Below are 22,360 nucleotides of genomic sequence, written 5' to 3'. Positions count from 1 at the left end.
GCCCAGCATTTTTACCTGTTCCTGCTCATTTGCTATGTTAGTAGCTGAGTGGTAAGTCCTGTAAATCTCACATAGTCCATTTTACTTGCAAAAGAAGTTCTACATATATTAATCTTAGGCTGTAAATAGGGCATTCATGCAGTATAACTTCTTCTGTGACACAGGTCAACTGCCCTTATCATTCAACTCCCTCTTTCAGGTTACCTGCCAGGGTGGTATTATCCCTCTCTTTTCAACATAGGCAAGGGCACGTGACCAATCTCAATCAATAAATGTCATTTTCATAAGACTTTATATAGTAAAGAATATGTAAAGCACAAGTTTCTTGATAAGTGTATTTCAAGTAATGTATAATTAAAATCCAGCCAAATGAGGTGGTTTTTGAAGTTTATGTTGATGAGACTCTTCATAGATTTGGAGACTCTTAAAAGCACAGTTATCCTGGAACCTATAGTTACATACTGAGTATTCACTGTTGAGCAGATGATCCGGGGGAAGGATGGAATAATCATAATTTTAGTATCATGTTTTATTTAGATAGTTCTCATTCCTCTAAGCTTATTTGAACATAAGGAAAGCACGCTTTATTAAAAAAAAATGTATTACTCAGCAAGAACAACAGCAACATCTTGGCTTTTCATAGATGGATAGAAGAATCTAAAGAGAAAAGATCCTTGCCTTCCCTTTCAAAACCCCCTGAGGAGATGGTCTAGAGGTCAATGTCCCTCATTTGGGTGTAATCTGTGATTTTCCTCTTTTGTTTTGATTTAGTGACCTGAAGTTATTGAACGCCTGCATTCTGCTCAAATTCAAATCACCAACGTAGTAATATCTGAAAGCTGACTCTGGGAGGTGATAGGTTCACATAGAGTCACAAGGGTTAGACCCACCTTGACGGAATCAGTGGCTTCACAAGGAAAATAGAAGAGTATGGAGCTTCTCAGCATGAGAAGGCCATGTCTGTGAGCCAGCAAGAGGGCTTGCAGGAGAACCGAGTGGGTACCAACTGCTACTTCCTAGCTTCCCAACTTTTGGAACTAAATGGCTTTTGGTTAAGCCGTGGTGTTTTATTATGACAGTGGAAGGTTCAGTCACAAGCCAAATCTTATTGTCTCTACTACAAATGAGATGCACAAGTCTGATTTCATCATTAACCACTCTGAAAATCTGCGGGGTCTGGCAAGATGGCTCAGTGGATGAGGACAATTGCTACCAAGGCTGATGGCCTGATACTGCTTTATGGAACTCACTGAGTGGAAAGAGAACTCAATCCCATAAGTTGTTCACTGAGTCCAATAACTGTGTCTAAAAAGTGTGCCTGGGAATGCACATGACGAGCATGCCACATTTACTCACACATACACATTTATTAAATTAAGAAAATTTAAATTAAGACAGAGGCCTCTTTAGGTAAATTAAATAAAATGTCTATCAAAGGACAAGTCTGACTCATCAAGTAATTTCTAACCGAGGAAGCAATGATTTGTTCAACCAGAGAATTAGTGTTGCAACATTTGCTAGTAGGCTACAACATAAGCTGGTGTTGTTCTTAGTGTTAGCAATGAGACACAACCATGGACAGCTAAAGTGACTCCACAAAAATCAGACATCTTTACAGCCAGCTTTCTAGGGATCCAGCCACTAGACATGTCAGTTCTAGGTGCCTAAGAGGTGACACTGTCATTCCTGTGGCATGTCCTGCACATATACCAATGTCCCAATAAAAATCACATTCTCCCTGCCCCCACTCTCTCTATTTTCCTCTTTCACACAGAGGCTGCCTCTGTGTACCCCACTGCAATAAACCTCCCATGTAAGCATGGCGTGGTTTTGTCAGGACCATGGGCCAGCCCCTATCCCTTAGGTTTTATATAATGCAAATATATGAAAACATTTACTATACACTAAAATCTTCTAATTTCAAAAAAGTAATGTTCAATAATTTAGCCAGAGTTTAAACTTCTAAAAAAAAAAGCTCTAATCCACCTTCTGAAAAAAAACTACCAATTGGAGAGCTGGCTTTCTAAAGAGGGGGGGGTGAGGGAGGGAGAGAGGCAGGGAGAGAGAGAGAGAGAGAGAGAGAGAGAGAGAGAGAGAGAGAGAGAGAGAGAGAGAGAGAGAGCAATAATAATTAAAGAAAAACTAGTCCATGAATTCGAAAGTAAACATGTGAAGGAGTACTTGGGAGATGGCAGAGTTTGTATGGAGAAAATAAAGGAGAAATGACGTATCACAAGTCCCCAATCCCCAAAATTAAACATACACTCCCTACCCGCACCCCACCCCCCACACTATACAGAGATCAGATTAAACTTTACAGTTTTGTTATTTTTGGTTTTGCTGTTTATTTTGTTTTCATTCCTGGTAGAACAGGCTTAATACATTGCTCTAGGTTTTCTCCTTCCTAAAGCATATTCACGGAAATACAGAATTTTGTATTGGCAAAGGGTTATAGGAATAAATTCTTCAGCTGTCATTTACAAAGCTCACCTTTGAAATAAAAATGCTGTCTATTCGACATCAATCTATCCTGTGCGATGCCAAATGAAAAGCTGCTGTCATAGCTCATTAGATAACATTTAGTTATTACACCAGTTTGATAAATTTACCTCATGTAACCAGTACATCACAAATCATACTTCCAATTGGCATGTGACAGCAGAAAGCTCTGCATACCTTCCAATGACCTTTTCTCCAAAGATGTTTCTCACTGTTCACATTTTATCTGTCAAGTGGTACTTTCTTTGAAAAGCAAATTTAGATGCCATTACAGGGAGAAGCTACCGGCCTGGGACAAGTTCTAGCATTTAGTGTTCTGACAGATCTTAACTTGGATATCAGCCAAGGTCAATAAAACTTGTTCATGCAAAACCTTACCTGGTTTTCACCACATCGAGAGGATGCATCAGGCAAATTTCTACGAGACCTGAAAGATGATAAAAAAAATGCCAATGAAAACACAGATACCTATTGATTCCTAAAAATTAAGATTTAAAAAGAATGTAGATGGAGGTGGAATGGATCTCTTGGGGAGAAGGGGAATGATGGGGATCTGGGAGGAAGGGAGGAAGGGAGGGAAGGGAGTGAAGGGGGAAAGGGTGGGAAGGGAGGGAAGGGAGGGAAGGAAAGGAAGGGAGGGAAGAGAGGGAAGGGAGGGAAGGATGGGAAGGAAGGGAAGGGAAGCAAATTGTGGTCAGATACATTGTATGATAGAAGAATCTATTTTCAATCATTAGAAAAAAGGAATTTAGAACGTTGGACAGAACAGCAACTAGAAGTAGCTGTTTACCAAATAATTTATTTCAATGGTATAAAACTGTGACCAAGTATTTTCTTATAGCTCAGGCAGGGAGACAGGGCTACATGGGAAGGAGGAAAAAGCACATAATCACATTAAACTATAACTAATTAAACAGAAATTCTGTATCCCAAGCCAGGTACAGGTAAGTATAAGAAGAGAGAAAAGAAGGGAGGCGTATGAGCTCTCCCAATGACATGGCAAAACACAAAGCTTAATTCTAACATCCACAAAATAAAGGTGACTATGACTCTTAGATAAAGCAGTTATTAGATACTATAGCTTAATAAAGGACATATATCAAACTGACATTGTGTCTGACAATTTTATAGACAAGATGATTGAAGCAGCAGCATACAAGGTTAAATAACTCTCCTAAGATGGCACAAATGGTAAAGCTTTTGTTCTGTGTGTGTGTGTGTGTGTGTGTGTGTGTGTGTGTGTGTGTGTGTGTGTGCTCCTACATGCACGAATATCATAGAGTATATATGGAGGTCAGAGAACAATCAGCATGAGCCAGTTTTCTCTTTCCACTATGTGGGTTGGAATCCAACCTAGTTCTTCAGGCTTTGGCCCTCACACTCTGAGCTGTATTCCTAGTTCAGCTTCTGATAAAAACCTAATGCCTCTCTGATTAAATGACTCTTCCCTAGAGGTATCAGGAAAGGAATTCTGGCTGATTCTTTTTTCCAGATGAATGTAAACTCTCAAGCAAATCTAAGTGTGTGGAGGATCTTACAAGTTGTCCAGCTGCACCAATACTTTCTTGAGAAATTGACCTTTATTAATAAAGAAAAATGCTAGCCAGGAGGTGGTGGCGCACACCTGGAATCCCAGCACTTGGGAGGCAGAGGCAGGCGGATTTCTGAGATCGAGGCCAGCATGGTCTACAGAGTGAGTTCCAGGACAGCCAGGGCTACACAGAGAAACCATGTCTAGGAAAAAAGAAAGAAAGAAAGAATGAATGAATGAAAGAAGGAAGGAAGGAAGGAAGGAAGGAAGGAAGGAAGGAAGGAAGGAAGGAAGGAAGGAAGGAAGGAAGGAAGGAAGCGGGGAGAGAGAGAGAGAGAGAGAGAGAGAGAGAGAGAGAGAGAGAGAGAGAGAGAGAAAAGAAAGAAAAATGCTTACATTTATATACATGTAGACTATGTATAAATATATTCCTATGTGTAAATGTGGGATGGAATGGGGATCTAAATCACAGCCAAACCCAAATTGAGTTAGCTTGCAAATGTGGTAAATGTACCTCTCAGAAGAAGTTACCTATAAATACTATAATTTTATGTAGCCCCTGGGAAAATCAGCTAGATACTTACAATCTCTACTTATACAGAGACTGATGATGCTTACCAACACTTAGTTGTACATGCTCGTGATAACATATACTAAATGGTCATCACTACATAGGAAGGCCAGGTAAAGCAACTGCTGTGATTATTGTTACCGTAGTGCTTATAAATACTACAGATATTTTTATAGCTGCTAAGCTGTAAAACTAGTTAAAACACTACTGTTGGTAATAAATTACTATGTTGATAATTCATAAACCTGCAGTTTCTCCACAAGACAAAACTTCTCTCCTACAGTTTCATCTGCAAGAAGTTACGTGTTCTCCTAGTGGCTAACGGTTCTGATCATGGGCTTTTAATAATCATGGTTTCCCAAAGAAGAGAAGACACAAGGAAGCAGGGCTGGCCGGGTTATAAGGAACTGAAACCAAGCCTCTGGAGCAAGCCTTTATCTTTGTTAATAAAGTTGAATTACTCAGGAAAATACTGGTGCATCTTGTAATGATCCCATACAATTATCCTTGCTCAGAAATTTACATTCTAAGAATGTAAGTAAGCAGAATACTTTCCCTGGTTCCTCTAAGGAACAGTCATTTTTCCATGAGGCTATTAGTTCCCTATCAGTAAATGGAAAGAATAAATGGTCTGGAATAAATTCAAGATAAACAACTCCCTTATTCTTAAATTCAATGCACACATGTATATGTAAACCCATTTAACATATAGTTCAAAACTGAGGTTTACTAATTAGGATAAAGCCAGAGTCCAATGAACAAAATTGTCCCTGGAAACTCAACCTTTAAGACAGCATTGTTGCCAAGCACTGCCACAGCCATCAATTAAGTCAGGTTCTACAAACAAGACACTCGGGATTGCTTACCAAAGCATGTACATAATGCCTTTCTTACTCTCTTGACATTAGAGGAAAAAAATAATTCCAAACATCACCATATGGTATATCACCCAAAATGTTTACTAAAACGACCAACAGCACTAACCACTAATTAAAATTAATAGCACAACATGGGAAATAAGTTTTCATGAATACAAAGCCATTTTCTTATTTGCAAAATTGTTCTACTTTCCCGTAGTCTCTATGTTATAATTTTGTAGCTAAGCAATTTTCTAATCTCTGTTTTCATTAAAGTTCCAAGAATTCACCGAGAAATTTCCTCCTGGTTGCCTCCTGTATATTCAGTACTGAGTACTTAGCCTAGCAGAGAGAACAGACACTTAAGAACAAATAATGATACACAGGAGGATGCATGGGACTGAGTAGACAGTGTATTTTTAGCAAAGTCTGGGGTTATTTGAATGTCCAATTAAAACTCATGTAAAACCAGACACACTGAAACTAATAGAAAAGAAACTGGGGAAGACGTTTGAGGATATGGGCACCGGGGAAAAGTTCCTGAACAGATCACCAATAGCTTATGCTCTAAGATCAAGAATTGACAAATGGGACCTCATAAAATTACAAAGTTTCTGTAAGGCAAAGGACACTGTTAAAAGGACAAAACGGCAACCATCAAATTGGGAAAGGATATTCACCAACCCCACATTTGATAGAGGGCTAATATCCAATATATACAAAGAACTCAAGAAGTTAGACCCCAGGGAACCAAATAACCATATTAAAAAATGGGGTACAGATCTAAACAAAGAATTTTCACCTGAAGAAATTCGGATGGCCGAGAGGCACCTTAAGAAGTGCTCAACATCATTAGTCATTAGGGAAATGCAGATCAAAACAACCCTGAGATTTCACCTTACACCAGTCAGAATGGCTAAGGTCAAAAACTCAGGAGACAGCAGGTGTTGGCGAGGATGTGGAGAAAGAGGAACACTCCTCCACTGCTGATGGGGCTGTAAGATGGTACAACCACTGTGGAAATCAGTCTGGAGGTTCCTCAGAAAACTGGACATGACACTTCCAGAGGATCCTGCTATACCTCTCCTGGGCATATACCCAAAGGATTCCCCGGCATGCAATAAAGACACATGCTCCATTATGTTCATAGCAGCCTTATTTATAATAACCAGAAGCTGGAAAGAACCCAGATGCCCTTCAAAGGAGGAATGGATAAAGAAAATGTGGTATATTTACACAATGGAATACTACTCAGCAATTAGAAACAATGAATTCACAAAATTTTTAGGCAAATGGTTTGATCTGGAAAATATCATCCTAAGTGAGGTAACCCAATCACAAAAGAATACACATGGAATGCAATCTCTGATAAGTGGATATTAATTAGCCCAGAAGCCCTGAATACCCAAGGCACAAATTGCATAACAAATGACTCCTATGAAGAAGTATGGAGAGGGTCCTGATCCTGGAAAGGATTGATCTAGCATTGGAAGGGAATATAAGGACAGAGAAAAAGGAGGGGGGTGATTGGAGAATGGATAGAGAGAAGAAGGTTTATGGGACATATGGGGAGGGGCGATCCGGGAAAGGGGAAATCATTTGGAATGTAAACAAAGAATATAGAAAATAAAAATATAAAAAAAAAATTAAAAGAAGCAACCAGGCTTAGTACTCAATCCCTTTAATCCAAGCACTCAGGAAACAGAGATAAGTGCATAGTAGTGGGTTTTAGGCCAACATAGTCTACATAGAGACTTCTAGGCTAGCGAGGACTACAGTGACACTTTTTCAAAAAAGAAAAAGAGAGGAAGAAAGAAAGAAGGAAGAAAAGAACTATAAAAGAAGCAAAGAAGGAAAAAGGAATGCAAAAGAACCTAGAAAAAGAAAAATATTTATTTCCAAATACTATTGTAAGAGTCCTAAAATGATTTATCACAACAAGCAAAAAGGGTTGCTATTAAATGTATCAGTATGCAGTAAAAACTCAGAAGCAGTATAAGCCGACATTGTAAATTTTGCATTTTTAACTGTTTTCAATATTATATTAACTGTTTTCCACCTTTGCATACTCACAATACCTTAAGGGATGTGACTACTTCTCTATGATTTAAATGAAGGGGGTCCTGGAGGACGTGGACTAACCCTTGTCCTAGTTAGCTCTATTTGCTCTGACAGAACACTCACTGGAGGCAATGTTGGTGACAAAGATGTTTATTTAGTTTCCAGGTTAAAGTCCTTCATTGGAAGGATGCTAAGGCAAGAACTGCAGGTGCAGAAGCAGACATTGGAAGAATACTGCTTACTTGCTTGCTCCAGGTGCGTTCTCAGCAACTGTTTATAGCCCAGGTCCCCCTGTCTTGAGAGGGTACTACCCATACTACACTGGGCTCCTTCCCATCAATTGAAAATAAAGAAAATGCCCAACACCGATGCCCACAGATCAATCTGATGGAGGCAATTCTTCAGTTGATGTTCTACCTTTCCAGGCGTGTCAAGTTGACAAGCAAAACTAATCATCACATCTCTGAACCTGCAATTTGTATTTCTAGAATCAATGTTGCTTTGTTTGAACTGGCTCAATTATTGGTCTTCACCTGAGCCAATATTTACTGAGGAAGGGTTACTATCCTCCTATAAATGTTTCTAACAGTTTTCATCTTTTCTGAGAATCTCCTGGCCCAATCAATCACACAACCCTCAGTGAACACCAGCCCTTTCCTCTAGCTGTTGCTTGCCTATTGCCCTTCCTTCCTGCTGCAGAATACCCGCATTGGGCTGAGACAGTCATCTTGTACAAGGTGGCTGAGGGGTGTAGCACCCTACAGTAAAGGAAATAATATAAAGCTGTCCCTGACATTGTTTCGGGTCCTCTTGTCTATCTCCATACATTTTAGAGAAAAAGAAAATACATTTTCTTTAAAAGGAAGATGAGCTGCAGTGAATCTACTGGGTCTGCCATGGAGCCTTTTGCTGTGTCTCCAACAGCATCCTGGCCTTGTTTGCCATTACACTCTGTCTCCTTGCTTAAGGCTATCTGCAGGCAGTCAATGCATCTGCCTGTCAATCTTCTCATCCTCACCACTTTTGCACAATGGCAGGCACTCGAAAAGCTCAGTAAATATTTGTTGAATAAGTAAATCAATATTGATTTGAGTCTATGCATAAGTGATTATGATAGCCAATCTCCAAAATAAAGTAAACTGGCAGTTATTTATTAGGCATTTATTTCATTAGTTTGCCCTTCATACAAATAAGCAGATAACAATGGGGAGATAGTTGTAAAACAGAATTGGATAAAGTACAGGAAGTGCTTGGATAGAGAATTGCAATAGAGTGCACATAAACAGATGCTCTGCTAGTATGTAAGTGTTAGCAGGAAGCAAGCCAATCAGAACCTGATAAATTGACAAGTGACTGTTGATAACTGAGTGTGTAAAACATACTGTACTGGGTGCTCAAGCCCATCTGATCAGAACCAAAAGTAATCTTCAATGGTCACCACAGAAGTAACACAGTGAGGAAGGCAACATTCATGTAGCCATGTTTCAGTGACTCATGCTGCTACTTAAATGGTTTTGGTTCTGCATCGAATTTAGTATTATATAATAATTTACATTTTACCCCAAATTGTGGACTCTTGTCAAGGATGGATATTACAGTAATTATAAAAACTAATAATAGAAAACATAAGCAAACCTTTAACAATTTTAATTACTCTTGTATATTCTTTACATTTGGGGTATTCTATAAAATGTGTGTGTGTGTGTGTGTGTGTGTGTGTGTGTGTGTGTGTGTGTGTGCGTATGTGTGTGTGTGTGTTACCAAGAAATTCTTACAGCTTTTACTCACTTTGCCAAGAACCATAGATAGATATCTCATGATAAAATGATATGGCTTTCCTCAGAGCTAGAAGTAAAAAGCCACATCCAGGTCATCACTCTTCAGAGAGGAATGGACAGCTCTTGCTTTCTAGACTATTTTAATGTGTGTATTACAGAGCAGTTGACTCACTTTTTAACTCCTTCCTTTATAACCTGGCTACAGAAAGAGGGTAAGAGCAAGTGTGTCACTATATCAACAGACTATGCAAAGGTCCATCATAGTAACCCTCATAGACCCGAAGCACAGAGACCTGGGACTGTAAGTCACCCGATGCCTCCTTGCCACCCCACTCTGCCTTCACTCTGGAGCGATGTAACACAGGCTTCAGTGATGCTTTTTACAGCAGTATGAAGGGACAAGGAAGACAAACTGAGCACGCTAGAGAAGCCTTAAGAATGACAATGTTGCATGGTCCTTTAGCTACCATCATAATTTTGAATTTAAGGATATAATGCTTTTACACACTTTGGATCGCAAAGTTTTACAAATTTATTCCAACTTATTAAACTAAGTCAATAAATTATTTTTCTACAGTTTGGTAATATCTTCCAGTTGCATAATATTAAGTAGAAATCAATTTCAGGTGCATTAAATATGTTGAAATAGCATTTAGCTTGTTATACTTTGGCTAATAATATGCATACGCATAGAAACATTTGCCTCTCAATAACACATTCCTATACCTAGAAATCACTCAATAAATGTTGAAAAGGAAGCTGAACTATGTGGTGATAGACTGTGAAAACTTTCCTTTCCAGTACTATGCAGAGTGTGGTATTAAGAATTTACCATACTATAGTCCAGAGAATTCATGATAGTTTTATAAACTATGGTAATACTTGCTTTTTAAATTTTACTTTTAGGTGATTGTGTTTGTATGGGACCTGGTGTGATATTTTTATATGGCAATTCACTGGAAGAATTACCTAAAGCTAATTACTGGTTCATAACCTTACACACTTAGCAATCTTATTGAAATCTAGTCTTCCAGTAATAACATACAGCGTTGGTCATTACAGTCAACATTTCACGCAAATGACTGCTCCAATCCGATGTCATTCTTCTCTGTGGGACCACTTATATGTGAAACACAATTTATTAGGAAAAACAGGTGCACGCATTGTGCACTCTGGGCACCTCTGTCAAAATTCATCTCATTATAAATGTGGAGGGTTATTTTTGGACTCCTGGGACTATTCCATTGGTCTGCTTTTATGTCTATACCATGTTGCTTAGTTACTACAGGTTTGGAATACATTTTGAGGTCAGGTAGCATATGAGTCCATGTTCTTTAAAGGAAGAGAACTGATGGGACATTGGTATATATATATATATGTGTATATATATACACATATATATATACACACACACATATATATATACATATATATGGATATGTATCTATGTATATATGTATCTATGTATATATGGATATATATGGATATATGGATATATATGTATATATGGATATATATGTAAGTATATATGTGTATATATGGATATATGGATATATATGTAAATATATATATGTATATATGTATGAATATATATAATGTATATATACATATATGCGTGTGTTATATAACAGGTTTATTAGATTGGATTACATGATGAAGTCCAGGCAGTCCAGCTATGGCTATCTCACATTGGAGAGGCTGAGAATCCAGTAGTTGCTCAGTCTATAATGCTGTTGTCTCTACAGTCCTCATCTAGTGCTGAAGGACTGGAGAATTGGAGGATTCTTAGGATGATTCACCAGTTACTGTACCACAATGCCAGAGTACCATAAAGAAGCTGGCTTTCTATCGGTAAAGGGATGCCACGGAGACAGGATAGACAGACTTGCCAGTGAGAGAGGAGGCAGCAAAGCTTCCTTGCTGTCACCAGAGAGTGTGGCTGAGAGTTAGAGTGTGTCTTTCTGTTTCAAATGATCTCATCAAGAAAATTCCTCCCAGGCGTGCCCAGTAGCTCACGTTTTAGTTGATTCCAGATGTGGACAAGCAGGCAACCAAGGTTAGTGATCATGGGCAAAATGTTGCCTACTACTTTCTTTTTAGATCAAATTTTCTTTGCTATATGGGGCCTTTTATTGTTTCAGACGAATTTTAGCATTTACCTGTAAGGGGCCATTAGTAAAGACTGAACTGAAAAGCATTTCTACTAATAGATGCTGAGTTTCATATCTATTTTGAGTTTCATATCTATTTTGTAAGAAGGATGAGCTAATGTCAAGAAAGCCTTGGTGTCTAGCGTTTCATGAAGCAGGAAACACCTCACGAGTTCTGAGAGCTTCCGACTGTGCTGAGAACTGAGCAAGCAGGAGTCCCACGTCACCAGGTCCAGCACAAACCTGTGCTTTCCTTCACTCACCCCAGAGAATCCACTCATTCCTTCCTTGCTATTTTAAAATTAAATCCTAGACCTCACGTTTGATTTCTGATATTCATGCTCCTTCAACCATTTGCTTACTTGATGTTGTGTCATACTTTCAAATCTTAAAGTGTTCAACCATTTTAACATCGAGAGGATTGTGGAGGAATGGCTTCATGCTGTGCAAATTTCCAATTCAAAAACAGAACAGCTCCAGACAGAACTACTATTTTTTTTTCATCTACTCCACTAGTCAAGCAAACCATTACAGCATCCTAGTTGATAGCCTGCCCAGAAAATGCGGTAGCCCCACTGGATAATAAGCAATGTGAGTCTCGTAAAGGGAAATCAAATATATTATGCTTCCCCTCAGTAACAGCTACGGTACTCTGGCATCGTGGTATAGTAACCGGTAAATTATGCACACTGAATTGGCCAGTGAGGCAACATGTTTGACAAGTTGGAAAGATTTTATTGAGAATATATGTTTGGATAAACCATATCTCCCCTCAAATAAAAAACCTTTCATACAGATTTAGCATTAAGGTGTTTGTAGTTTTGTTTTTTTTTTTTTGTTTTTTTTTTGTTTTTTTTTTTTAAAGAAACTAACACTGAGCAGTAGCTGTCAGCACATGATTGCAGGGAATGCAATAGTTTCCACATTGCATTCTCTACACCAGCACAGTTTACGATCTCCCTGCCTAAGAATGAATGAAGATGTGTTTCAGAGTTACAGACATATGACCACATTGCCCTCTAGAACTCGGGATAAAGGGAGTATATTTAAGGAAGAGAGAAAATTTACAAATAAGTGGTTTATTTTTCAAATCTCACTATTAAGGCAAAAACAGATTGAAAATTATTAAACTAATAATGATAATGTTTTTCAATATTATTGTCTTTTGGTTACTTACTCTGTGCCAATTTCAGCCCAGTACAGTGTCTTAAATGATGGATTGATACTTTAACAGAAGATATTTGTACATCCTTCCCCCTCGTGCCCTCTGTCCACTCTCCCGCAAATGTAACTCTGTGTAATACTCCAAGAAAACTACATGTGCAACTAGACACAGGCTCTACTCCCAGGAGTGGAATTCCCTTGTTGAAAGCTGAGAGCTTTACACAATACATTCAGCAATGCAAGGAGGGAAAAAAAACAAGCTGAGGATTATCTGGCAGATGTAAAATCATTGCAGGGACGTAGAGAAAATGGCTTTAAAGAGAAACGAATACTAGAAAATAGCAGTTTCTGCTTGCTTTACAGATTGTAAAACAGACAAGTGTAAAATTTGTAATCATTTTGTATATGGCATATACAATACGTGCTAATTCAGAGAAAGTTCATATGGTATTTTCTAATGTTCAAGTTGTCAAAGTTAATTAAAACCCAGATACACAGTCAAAAGAGGCTTTGGCTCCGTGAGGCACGGAGGAGAGGTCACTTACAGAATAAACATCGGGTCTACAGTCAGGTCTGTATACTCTTGCTTATTTCTGGGGACCTTTCTGCCCTTCTGTGAGCAAAAATGATAGATACATTTCTATGATAAATGCATTTCTAGTTTGAGAAGAGCAACAACCAGGCCCCGTGTGGGTGCCGACACCTTCAACCCAGCACGCATCCTGGGGGCAGCTTGACAACGGCGCCAGAAGAGTATTTGTAATAAGGAGATGGGCACGATGTGCGAGAAAACAAGGTTTTTGTTTGCATGTAATGCAGAGAGCTGATTATCAAACAAATTCTAGGATATTCCTGCCAAAATCTTTGCTGTTACCCAGCCTATGTTCAAGTAGACTTCAAATGATTGTACAGAAAGAAACAGTGCTTTTTCTAAATCTCTGATAATACTTTATCATTGCTTGCATAAGTTCTTACAGGTACCAAAAAGTCAATCTGAAATTTATACTATTTATTTAGTATAATTTACTAAAAATATTATGGTCTTATATCAAAATTTTAGTTTCTTAAGAATTTTTAACCCTGCAATCCAAGCACCATACCTACAATTTCTTTGCTACTCCATTATGCAGATGCTTCTAGTATTTTGAACATGTAGAGACACGAATAATAGAAAGATTTCTGTTTCTCAAACAAATAAATTCCTTTCCTTTCTAAAATGTGAGACCCTTACAGGAAGGGAAAGCCAGCTAACTTGTGTGTACAGAATCTCACTAAGAGATTTTAGACTTTAGGTCCCTGGCAGTTAAGTATTTCCTTCTATAAGTCACTGACACCAATTGCCATCAAAGAAAAGGCAGGCTGTCGTGGCTACAGGTTCCCTTCATGCCAAGTAGCATGACTTCTTGCGGTCATATACAGCGCGATACAGTGAATAATTTCTGGTTTTGAAACATTTACTGCCATGCCCTTTCCCTGATGCTGAGCCAAGATTTCCTCCATTTCATTAATCTCACTTATCTTTATGTGTTAACTCTTAATTTTATATTTGTTGAATGACCTGGAACCAATTCTATACAACTTACTTTTGAGCTGTTATTTCAAACCAGACTCCGTGCCAAGCTCCCATGAGGTTGAACTTACTAAGTTATTCCAGGTTATTCCAGAAACCACATTTCTTTCAAGGTCTGACTTGTGGAGGACAAGAAAAAGCTGATTCAGTTTTGGAGACTTCTTCCATTTACACAATCACCAATACTGTTCAGGTTCAACTATACAGGATTTCTACTATGTTGATTAATTTAGCTAATTTTTATTTCATAAGTACAACTCACAAAAATTAAAGCATCCTTCATACAGCTACCAATGGAACAGCATTATTTGTACATTAAGAGTAAACTCTAAACAAGAGGAAGACATTTTATAACACTATCTGCAGTAACATTCTCTCTCTCTCTCTATATATATATATATATGTGTGTGTGTGTATATATATATACACATATATGTATACACTATATACACTATACACACACATACACACACACATTACTACTTGTGACAGGATTGTCCTTGTCCAGTCACACTAAAACATTAGAGCAGCAGAGGGCTGTGATTGGACAGGGGGAAAGGAGGCGGAGCTAAGAGTTGCAGAGACAGAGAGAGTTTAGGGTAGAAAGGAGAAGGCCAAGATGGAGGATGGACAGGCGGAAGAACCTGATCTCGCGTGACTTTAGATAGTCACAGGTAGTTACGATATCATAAGGTTAGAATAACTGAGATAAAGCTTTTATCATAATCAATTAGCTCTGAAATTACTGTATTGGCATCTTGTAAGTTGAGAATTTATTGATACATAAATCTGATTGGTTAATTATAATCTTCAAGAGTTTGTTTCTACCGGGTTGATGGGTAAATGGTCATTGCGTGGGGTTGTCGTAGCAATGATTGACCAAGGGACTCAGGAGTTCCAGCCCAGAGAGGCCTTCTAGTTGAGATCACCTGGCTGGAGCCATGAAGTCTACCAGTTGTGGGCAGTAGCATGGGAAAACTGCTGGTTTTTTATAATATTTCCTATAACAATTACTGATAAAAATATTGACTAAATAGAAATCAATGCTTGATTTTAGTTTAAAATTTCAATTGAAAGCTCATTAGGCAATGTTTGCCTCTGTGCCTTTCCCCTAACCAGCACAGTGGAATGCTTCCCTGATAGTGTACAGGTCATATAATTAATATCAGTCTCTAGGATATGGGTTAAGTCTGTGCCTAGGAGGGTTTTTATTCAATATACTCTGAGTTCCTCCTTTGAACATGGGACTGTTTTAGATGTTGGTTCTACTTGTTTCTATTTTATTGAGGGACTAGGAAGAAAAGACATCAATTAAGCATGATGATAGAAAGAAGATGTCAGAGAGTATATGAGCTAGCCCTTGGTAGGAGTGATGAGGGAGCTGAGTTAGAAAAATGTAGGATCACCATCAGGCAACACCGGGGCCCTAATATCTATGCAATTAGTGTTATTCTACCAGAAACTTCTAGTCATGTCATTAAAGACTCAGAAAGAGTAGGACTAAATCTAGATGAGCTTTTTCAAATGGATATGAGGAAGAGAAAGGTCAAAAAGAACAAATGTATACCAGGGAATGCATCAGTGCTTGACCACTGAACTGAAACTAGGCAAAAGACATGAGGATATGATGTTGGAGCATTAATTAATCAGCATCTAGGTACCAGGAAGGGGAGAGGTGGAAAGAGATGGACTTGTTGATAGGACTGCTTGTATATAACACTTTTATTAGTATACAGTAATGCAGTCTTGAATTTTAAAATGTATATCTCTGGTGTGGGACTCATCCACACATTTAATTAAAATGCTGGCAGGCTACACATTGATTGAATAGTAACAGGTATTTGAAAAACAGCAACAGGTATGGAAAATGAACAAGAACTCCCAGAGCAGGATTCATGAGATGCTCTTCTTGGATTGAACTTGCTCTTAAAGAATCCTTTGAATCTATTTAACTGAAATTCTATAATGACCTGAAAATGCGTATGCCTGAAAAAAAATGTTAATATAGATGTATAGAAGTGGAAGAAATTCAAAGTACAGAATGAAACAATTGAATAAGCAAATACAGAAGTCCAAATGCCAAGAATTAAAATAGAGCCACATTGGCAGAATTACAATCTATTTTCAAGCAAGCTGGCATATCAATGAAGTATATTTTAATGAATTTAATTAATTACCCTAAGAAAGACATTTCAAAGTTCTTTCAAGCATTTTATAACATATCTGCCCTAAAAGAATATCTTGATGGGTGGAGATAAAAACTCTGTCAATTTGCTATGGAATTCTAAAGGGTAGCCAAGGAGTGGGAGGCACAGAAAAACTGTTCCCAAGGATGTTGTGAAGTTTATTAAAGGTACATTGATACTGAATTCAGATTTCACCATAGGAGATTGATTTCCATGTATACCCAGTATCCGTATCAAGACACCAGTCTGAAATGCAAAGATCAATACTTCTGACATGACGCTAGCTTATGTGCTTCCTTATACTGTAATAATCAATTTCTTCTACATAATAAGGCAGTGTGTGGGCATTCCTAACTGAAAACAATTCCCCCATAGCATCTCAGGATGCTGCATTTCCTGGCATCTTTTTTATGTTGTCACATAACTAAAATCTTGGCCACAAAATGTGGGAGATAGAATCCAAGGAATTGGTGGGTTTTCTGCTCATGGATTGGAGACTTTTTCCATTCACCCTTTTTTTCTACATTGGGCCCATGAGTTGGGATGAGAAGACCTTCCTGGAAACAGGTTACTTTAGCTGAGATGCCCTTACAGCTGAGCTACTTGGGGAGGCTGGAAAGGAGATGATGCCACCATGGACAGCTCCTGTTGCCGTACCTCAAGATGGCAGCAGGCTGAGGAATTTCCCCTGTTTTGACAGATATCACTCTTTTGACAGCTCCCTTACAGCAGACACAACCAGGAAGGAGGGTCCACGACTGTCACAGCTCTTGTGGCACGCTGCTCAGGGACTACAAGTTTATACAAATTTATTGCCAGAATACAAACTGAAAATAATATCTCAAAACACACATCACTATGATCAATAAAATTAAGCAAGTTATAATAATTTGCATATAAAATGGACTTTTCCCATTTACTTGAATATGAATACAACAACACTGTTCTAATTTCAATTTATCATTTGAGTACAGAGGAGTGTCTTAGTTAGGGTTTTACTTCTGTGAACAGATACTATGACCAAGGCACCTCTAAAGGTGGGATATGAGTCTATGCGGGCCATACATAAATATAGCATAATGCAAAATATATTTATTCCAACTTCAAAAGTCCCTGTAGTCTACAGCAGCCTCAACAATGTTAAATGACCAAAGTTCAAAGACTCTTCTGAGATTCATTCAATCGCAGGAAACAGCTAGGCAAACTCCAAACTCTACATCTCCATGGCTGATGTCAAAGCAGTCTTGAGATCTCCACCTCCTTTTCCATCTTTGTTAACTGCAACAAACATCTTTCTCCTGGGCTGGTTCTACTCCCTACTAATAACCTTCCTCAGCAGATATCCCAGGGCTCTGGCATCTTGACCATCTTGGGGTATCCAAGGTAGCTTCAACATTATAGCTTGTTCCAATGTCTGCGATCCCCACAGGATCTTCTGGGCTTCTCTATAGGGCTTGGGTCACATCTCCAGCTCTGTTCTCTGTAGCACTCTAGGTTTTGGTTCCCTCCACTGCTGCTGCTGTTCTTGGTGGCCATCCTGTGGTACTGGCATCTCCAATATGCTGGGGTATTCAACTGCATCTGGGCTTCACCAATAGCCTCTCATAGACTCTCTTCATCTGCCAAAACCTCAGCTCCTTTGCCTCTTCAGGCCTGGGCCATCAACTGCAACTGAGGCTGCACCTTCACCAATGACCTTCCATGGCCTCTCACAGTACCAAGCCTCACTCAGCTGCTCTTCATGACCCCTTTATGCCTTTAAAACCACTACCAACTGGTGATTCTTACACATTACCAAATACAACTAAAGCATGAAGTACGACCTTGGCTATCTAGAACATAGGATTCAGTTCCATTCTACTTCCTCATATCCCTTTAGTATTCAAACCACATATTTTCTATTTTTTCTAAGCTTGCTATGCTTGCTCATAATGCTTTTCATGAGACTTAACTAGAGAACAAAGTCTCTACTGGGCTTTTTTGTAACATCCTTAGTCAATGCAATTAATATAAATCTATTTACTTTAGCTTTGGGTAGACTCCTCAGACAGGGTAAAAAGGAGCCATCTCTTCACCAATATACCACAAAACAATCTCTTGGCCACATATTAAAATTCTTCTACTCTGAAACCTCTAGAGCTAGGCTTCCACGGTTCAAGTCGCCCATAGCAACAATTCCTACCAATTCCTACTAGGGTGGCCCACTTAAAGCATTCCATTGCTTTCCAAATACAAAGTTACCAAATCCACATTCCTCCAAACAAAAACATGCTCAGTTCTACCTCACCAATATTCCAGTGCCTGGTACCAACCTCTCTCTTAGTTAGGGTTTTACTGTTGTGAACAGACACCATGAAGCTGAAGGCAACTTTTATAAGGACAACATTTAATTGGGGCTGGCTGACAAATTCAGAGGTTAAGTCCATTATCATCAATACAGGAACATGGCAGCATCCAGGCAGGTATGATGAAAGAGGAGCTGATAGTTCTACATCTTCATCTGATTATTGCTAGGGGAAGACTGACTTCCAGGCAGCTAGGATGAGGATCTTAAAGTCCACACTCAAAGTGACACATGTCTTCCAACAAGGCCACACCTACTCCAACAAGGAAATAGTGCCACTCCCTAGGCCAAGCATATATAACCTATCACAGGGGCTAACCTTTCCCACCTAAAGAAAAGGCAATCATTATGCATCTACCAGCTCAGGGCCAAAAGGCTCCAAGGGTTCACTCAAGTAGCACTTATACCACCTCTTGCCTTGGAATGGGTCTGAGAGTTCCAGAATGGAGCTGAAGGCTGGAGGGAGATCGAAACTCCTTTGAAAATCTATGATTCAGGTTGTGCAATGACATAATATTAAAGTGAGCAATGAGTCAAAAGGTCATTGTCAGAATACAAGGAATCATGTTTCTTGTGCTGCAGTTTAATTTATTAAATATTTGTTTCATGCAACTTGAGACTCTAAAAGGTCCTAACTATTTTAAAATGACATTTTCCAGAGTGAACACATTGTTGTTTACTAGTGAGAAGTGGAAAGAGCTTGTGTGACATTCAGCTAGTCCATTCCAGCAAAAATCATCTGCCTAGACCCTTGGTGTTTGAGATAAAATTCTACACAAATTAAGTACAAAAGTGGAATCTGCTAAGTTAAGAAAATGGCAAAGATGTTTGCCCCTAAGAAGTCCTTAACACCTCCCTCTCCTGCTTTGTCTTGCTTTTTTGCACTTTGGGTACAGTGCTTCCTAACACCGATGAGTACATGCATCTAAGGGGCCACCAGTTCCCATCTTGTCTTCTTTATGAGACACAAGGAAACCCATTTTGTCCTGGCTCCGACAGAAAATGTTCTTGAAAAGAACTAACTGAGTCACTTTAGTCAAGTGGCTCTCTGGCCAATCACAATGACTAGAAGATCTTTTGTGTCTCTAGATGGATGATAATAGAGAAGTTAGGTTTTATATTTCCTTGTAATACTTACTTTCAAAAATCAGAAAAATGACTAGATTGTGTTTGTGATATTTAAGTAACATTCTTCACAGTTCACGTAAGTTTTGACCCTAATTAACTAACTCTCTACAATTCTAATAATGCAAGAAAAAGGTATTAGGCAGCATTGCTGTAGTATGTCTTAAAAATAACTTTCCTGCTAGAGGCTCTAGTCTATAGTTTGGTTATTCTATATTCCTGTGAGGTTAACAAGCTGGAAAGGAAAGAAAATGACTCAAGTTTCAAATGTGCATGTACTTTATAAGATGATATATGTTAGCTTATGAATAAGGCCAGCTGACATAAACTTATAATGCTAATAGTATAATTATCAGGAAAGGTGTACAGAAACATACACCACACAAACGCAGCCAAAGGTTTACCAGAATAATTCTGGGAGCCATTGCACCGGTACATTGTAATTATGAAACCGTAAACTGCTTCCTGGAGGGGAAACACAGGTAACTGGCTGCATGTTACAATCCACAGTGCAATTTGGCATAGCATCTTGTATAAAAGTGTATCCCAAACCACTTTACAGAAGTTAAATTTCCATTCTCCAGCCAAGATATGCTATACATTACAGAACATCTGTGTGCAAACTCTGCTTCATGGAAAAAAAATCCAAAGCATGAGGTCATAAGATGAAAATCCAAGGGAGAATTTAGGAGACAGGAGTATTGGGCAGGAAGAAAAAAGAAAGAAAAACGATAAGACTGGAATGTAGATACATAAGATTTAGAAATGAGTTAAAGGCACCTCAGCCGCTTTCCTCTGAAACAAGGAGAAGGTGAGGGGTTTGAATCGAAATGGTCCTACAGATCCATATAGAGTGGCACTTTAGGGAGGTATGGCCTTGTCAGAGTAGGTGTTGCCTTGGAGGAAGTATGATTCCCTTTTCTCCTTTGTCCTACCTATTCAATGTCGAACCTACATCTCCTTCTCCAGCACCTTGTCTGTCTATGGGCCACCATGATGAACTAACTAAACCTCTGAAACTGTGAGCCAGCCCCAATTAAATGTTTTTCTTTATAAAGGAATCTATGGTCATGGTGTCTCTACACAGCAGTAGAAACCTTAAGTCCCTGAGACAGTTGATCTAAATAATTCAAAAGGAGAAGAAGAAATTGGGTAAATTGAAAACAAGTATGAGGTAAAAGATTAGGTCAAATTAGGTCAGAGATTTTTTTATGGGATAAAGGCAATAAAATACCACATTTCAAATCACCATGAACTACTAAAAAAAATTAGAGGATTGTGATTGTTGCTTGAGCTTCATGTGTATAAACAGCCCAAACTGCATTAAAAACATGAAATTCATAAAATATGTAACATAAAATCAATTAGACCACAAACTTTTAGTATCCTCATTGACTTTTTTCCCCTTTTCTTTTTAGACAGTCTGTTTTTGTCCTGCCTGTCCTGGAACTCACTACGTAGACCAGGATAGCCTAGAACTCACACAGCTCTGCCTCTGTCTCCCAAGTGCGATGATGAGAGATGTGAGCCACCTTGCCCAGCTCCTCACTGGCTTCTAAGCTTTAAAGTGTTAGTTTCTGCTTTATTTTAGCCATTGGAGTAAAGTTGATTGAAAATTATACCTAAGAAATGACAAGTAAGAGAGTTCTTTCACTTCATTCATTAAATATCAGGAAGATCTGTTTTAGAAAGTCAAGTTCCAAATTCTAAATGTGAACTGGAGGCTTCAGATCCCGTCTCAGGGTCATAGGTATGGTGTATTGATCCCCTATGAAGTGTATGTGACAGAAATTTAAATTCAATGAAGCCTGTGACTATGCAGTTAGCAAATGACTTATATAACTAATTAAAAGTTGTACAACTCTTTCGGGGGATATGCTTTTGCATATTGAAGTTCAGTACCTGTGTCTTTGTCTGTTTGGCATCTCCCCATTTAAATTTGACGGGTATCGGATTTTGATTATGTGGCACATATAATAACATGAAGAATAAAGTAAATCCATAAGAATAAAGCCAAAACTTTCCCAAAAGTCTTAGATATTTAGTGGGATTGTTTAATGATTTGGCATGAATGGTGAAGAAAAGTGAAAATTATATATATATATATATATATATATATATATATATATATATATATATATATATATTTTTGGGATTTAGCCATGAAAAAATATGCTTACATATATACATATATAATAAATATTACAAGTTCTGATATGTTGATTAAAGTTACATTTTTTCTTTTGCTTTATCGGTTCATAGTGTTTTTAAAATTCATGTTATCTAAAATTATCACTGTTTTTTTTTTTAAAGGAAAACCAACCACTGTAGGGGAATTTTTAGACTGTCATCTGTTTTAAGTGGACATAAAAACTGTAGTTAATTCAGGACCTAATATATTGTCTGCCAACAGTATACAATGATTTTCCGTACAATCCTGATTTTTATATTTATTCCTAAATCTCCCTGATCAGACATGAGAAGATTTTCAGCGATTATTTTGAGGAGGTCTCCAACTCGACAC

General features: G+C 38.3%; 1 protein-coding gene across 1 annotated transcript in view; it reads right to left on the bottom strand.

Annotated features, from left to right (window-relative positions):
- Slc25a21 (solute carrier family 25 member 21) overlaps positions 1–22,360 on the bottom strand; it is a 462,526-nt gene that overhangs the window by 197,571 nt on the left and 242,595 nt on the right. The window contains exon 2 of the mRNA XM_052185815.1: positions 2,878–2,926. Within this exon, the coding sequence (XP_052041775.1) occupies positions 2,878–2,926 (49 nt within the window). The remainder of the gene's footprint in view (positions 1–2,877; positions 2,927–22,360) is intronic.

Source organism: Apodemus sylvaticus, chromosome 6 (assembly GCF_947179515.1).
Source record: "Apodemus sylvaticus chromosome 6, mApoSyl1.1, whole genome shotgun sequence".
Classification (NCBI taxonomy): domain Eukaryota; kingdom Metazoa; phylum Chordata; class Mammalia; order Rodentia; family Muridae; genus Apodemus; species Apodemus sylvaticus.
This window is presented reverse-complemented; position numbering and strand designations above follow the sequence as displayed.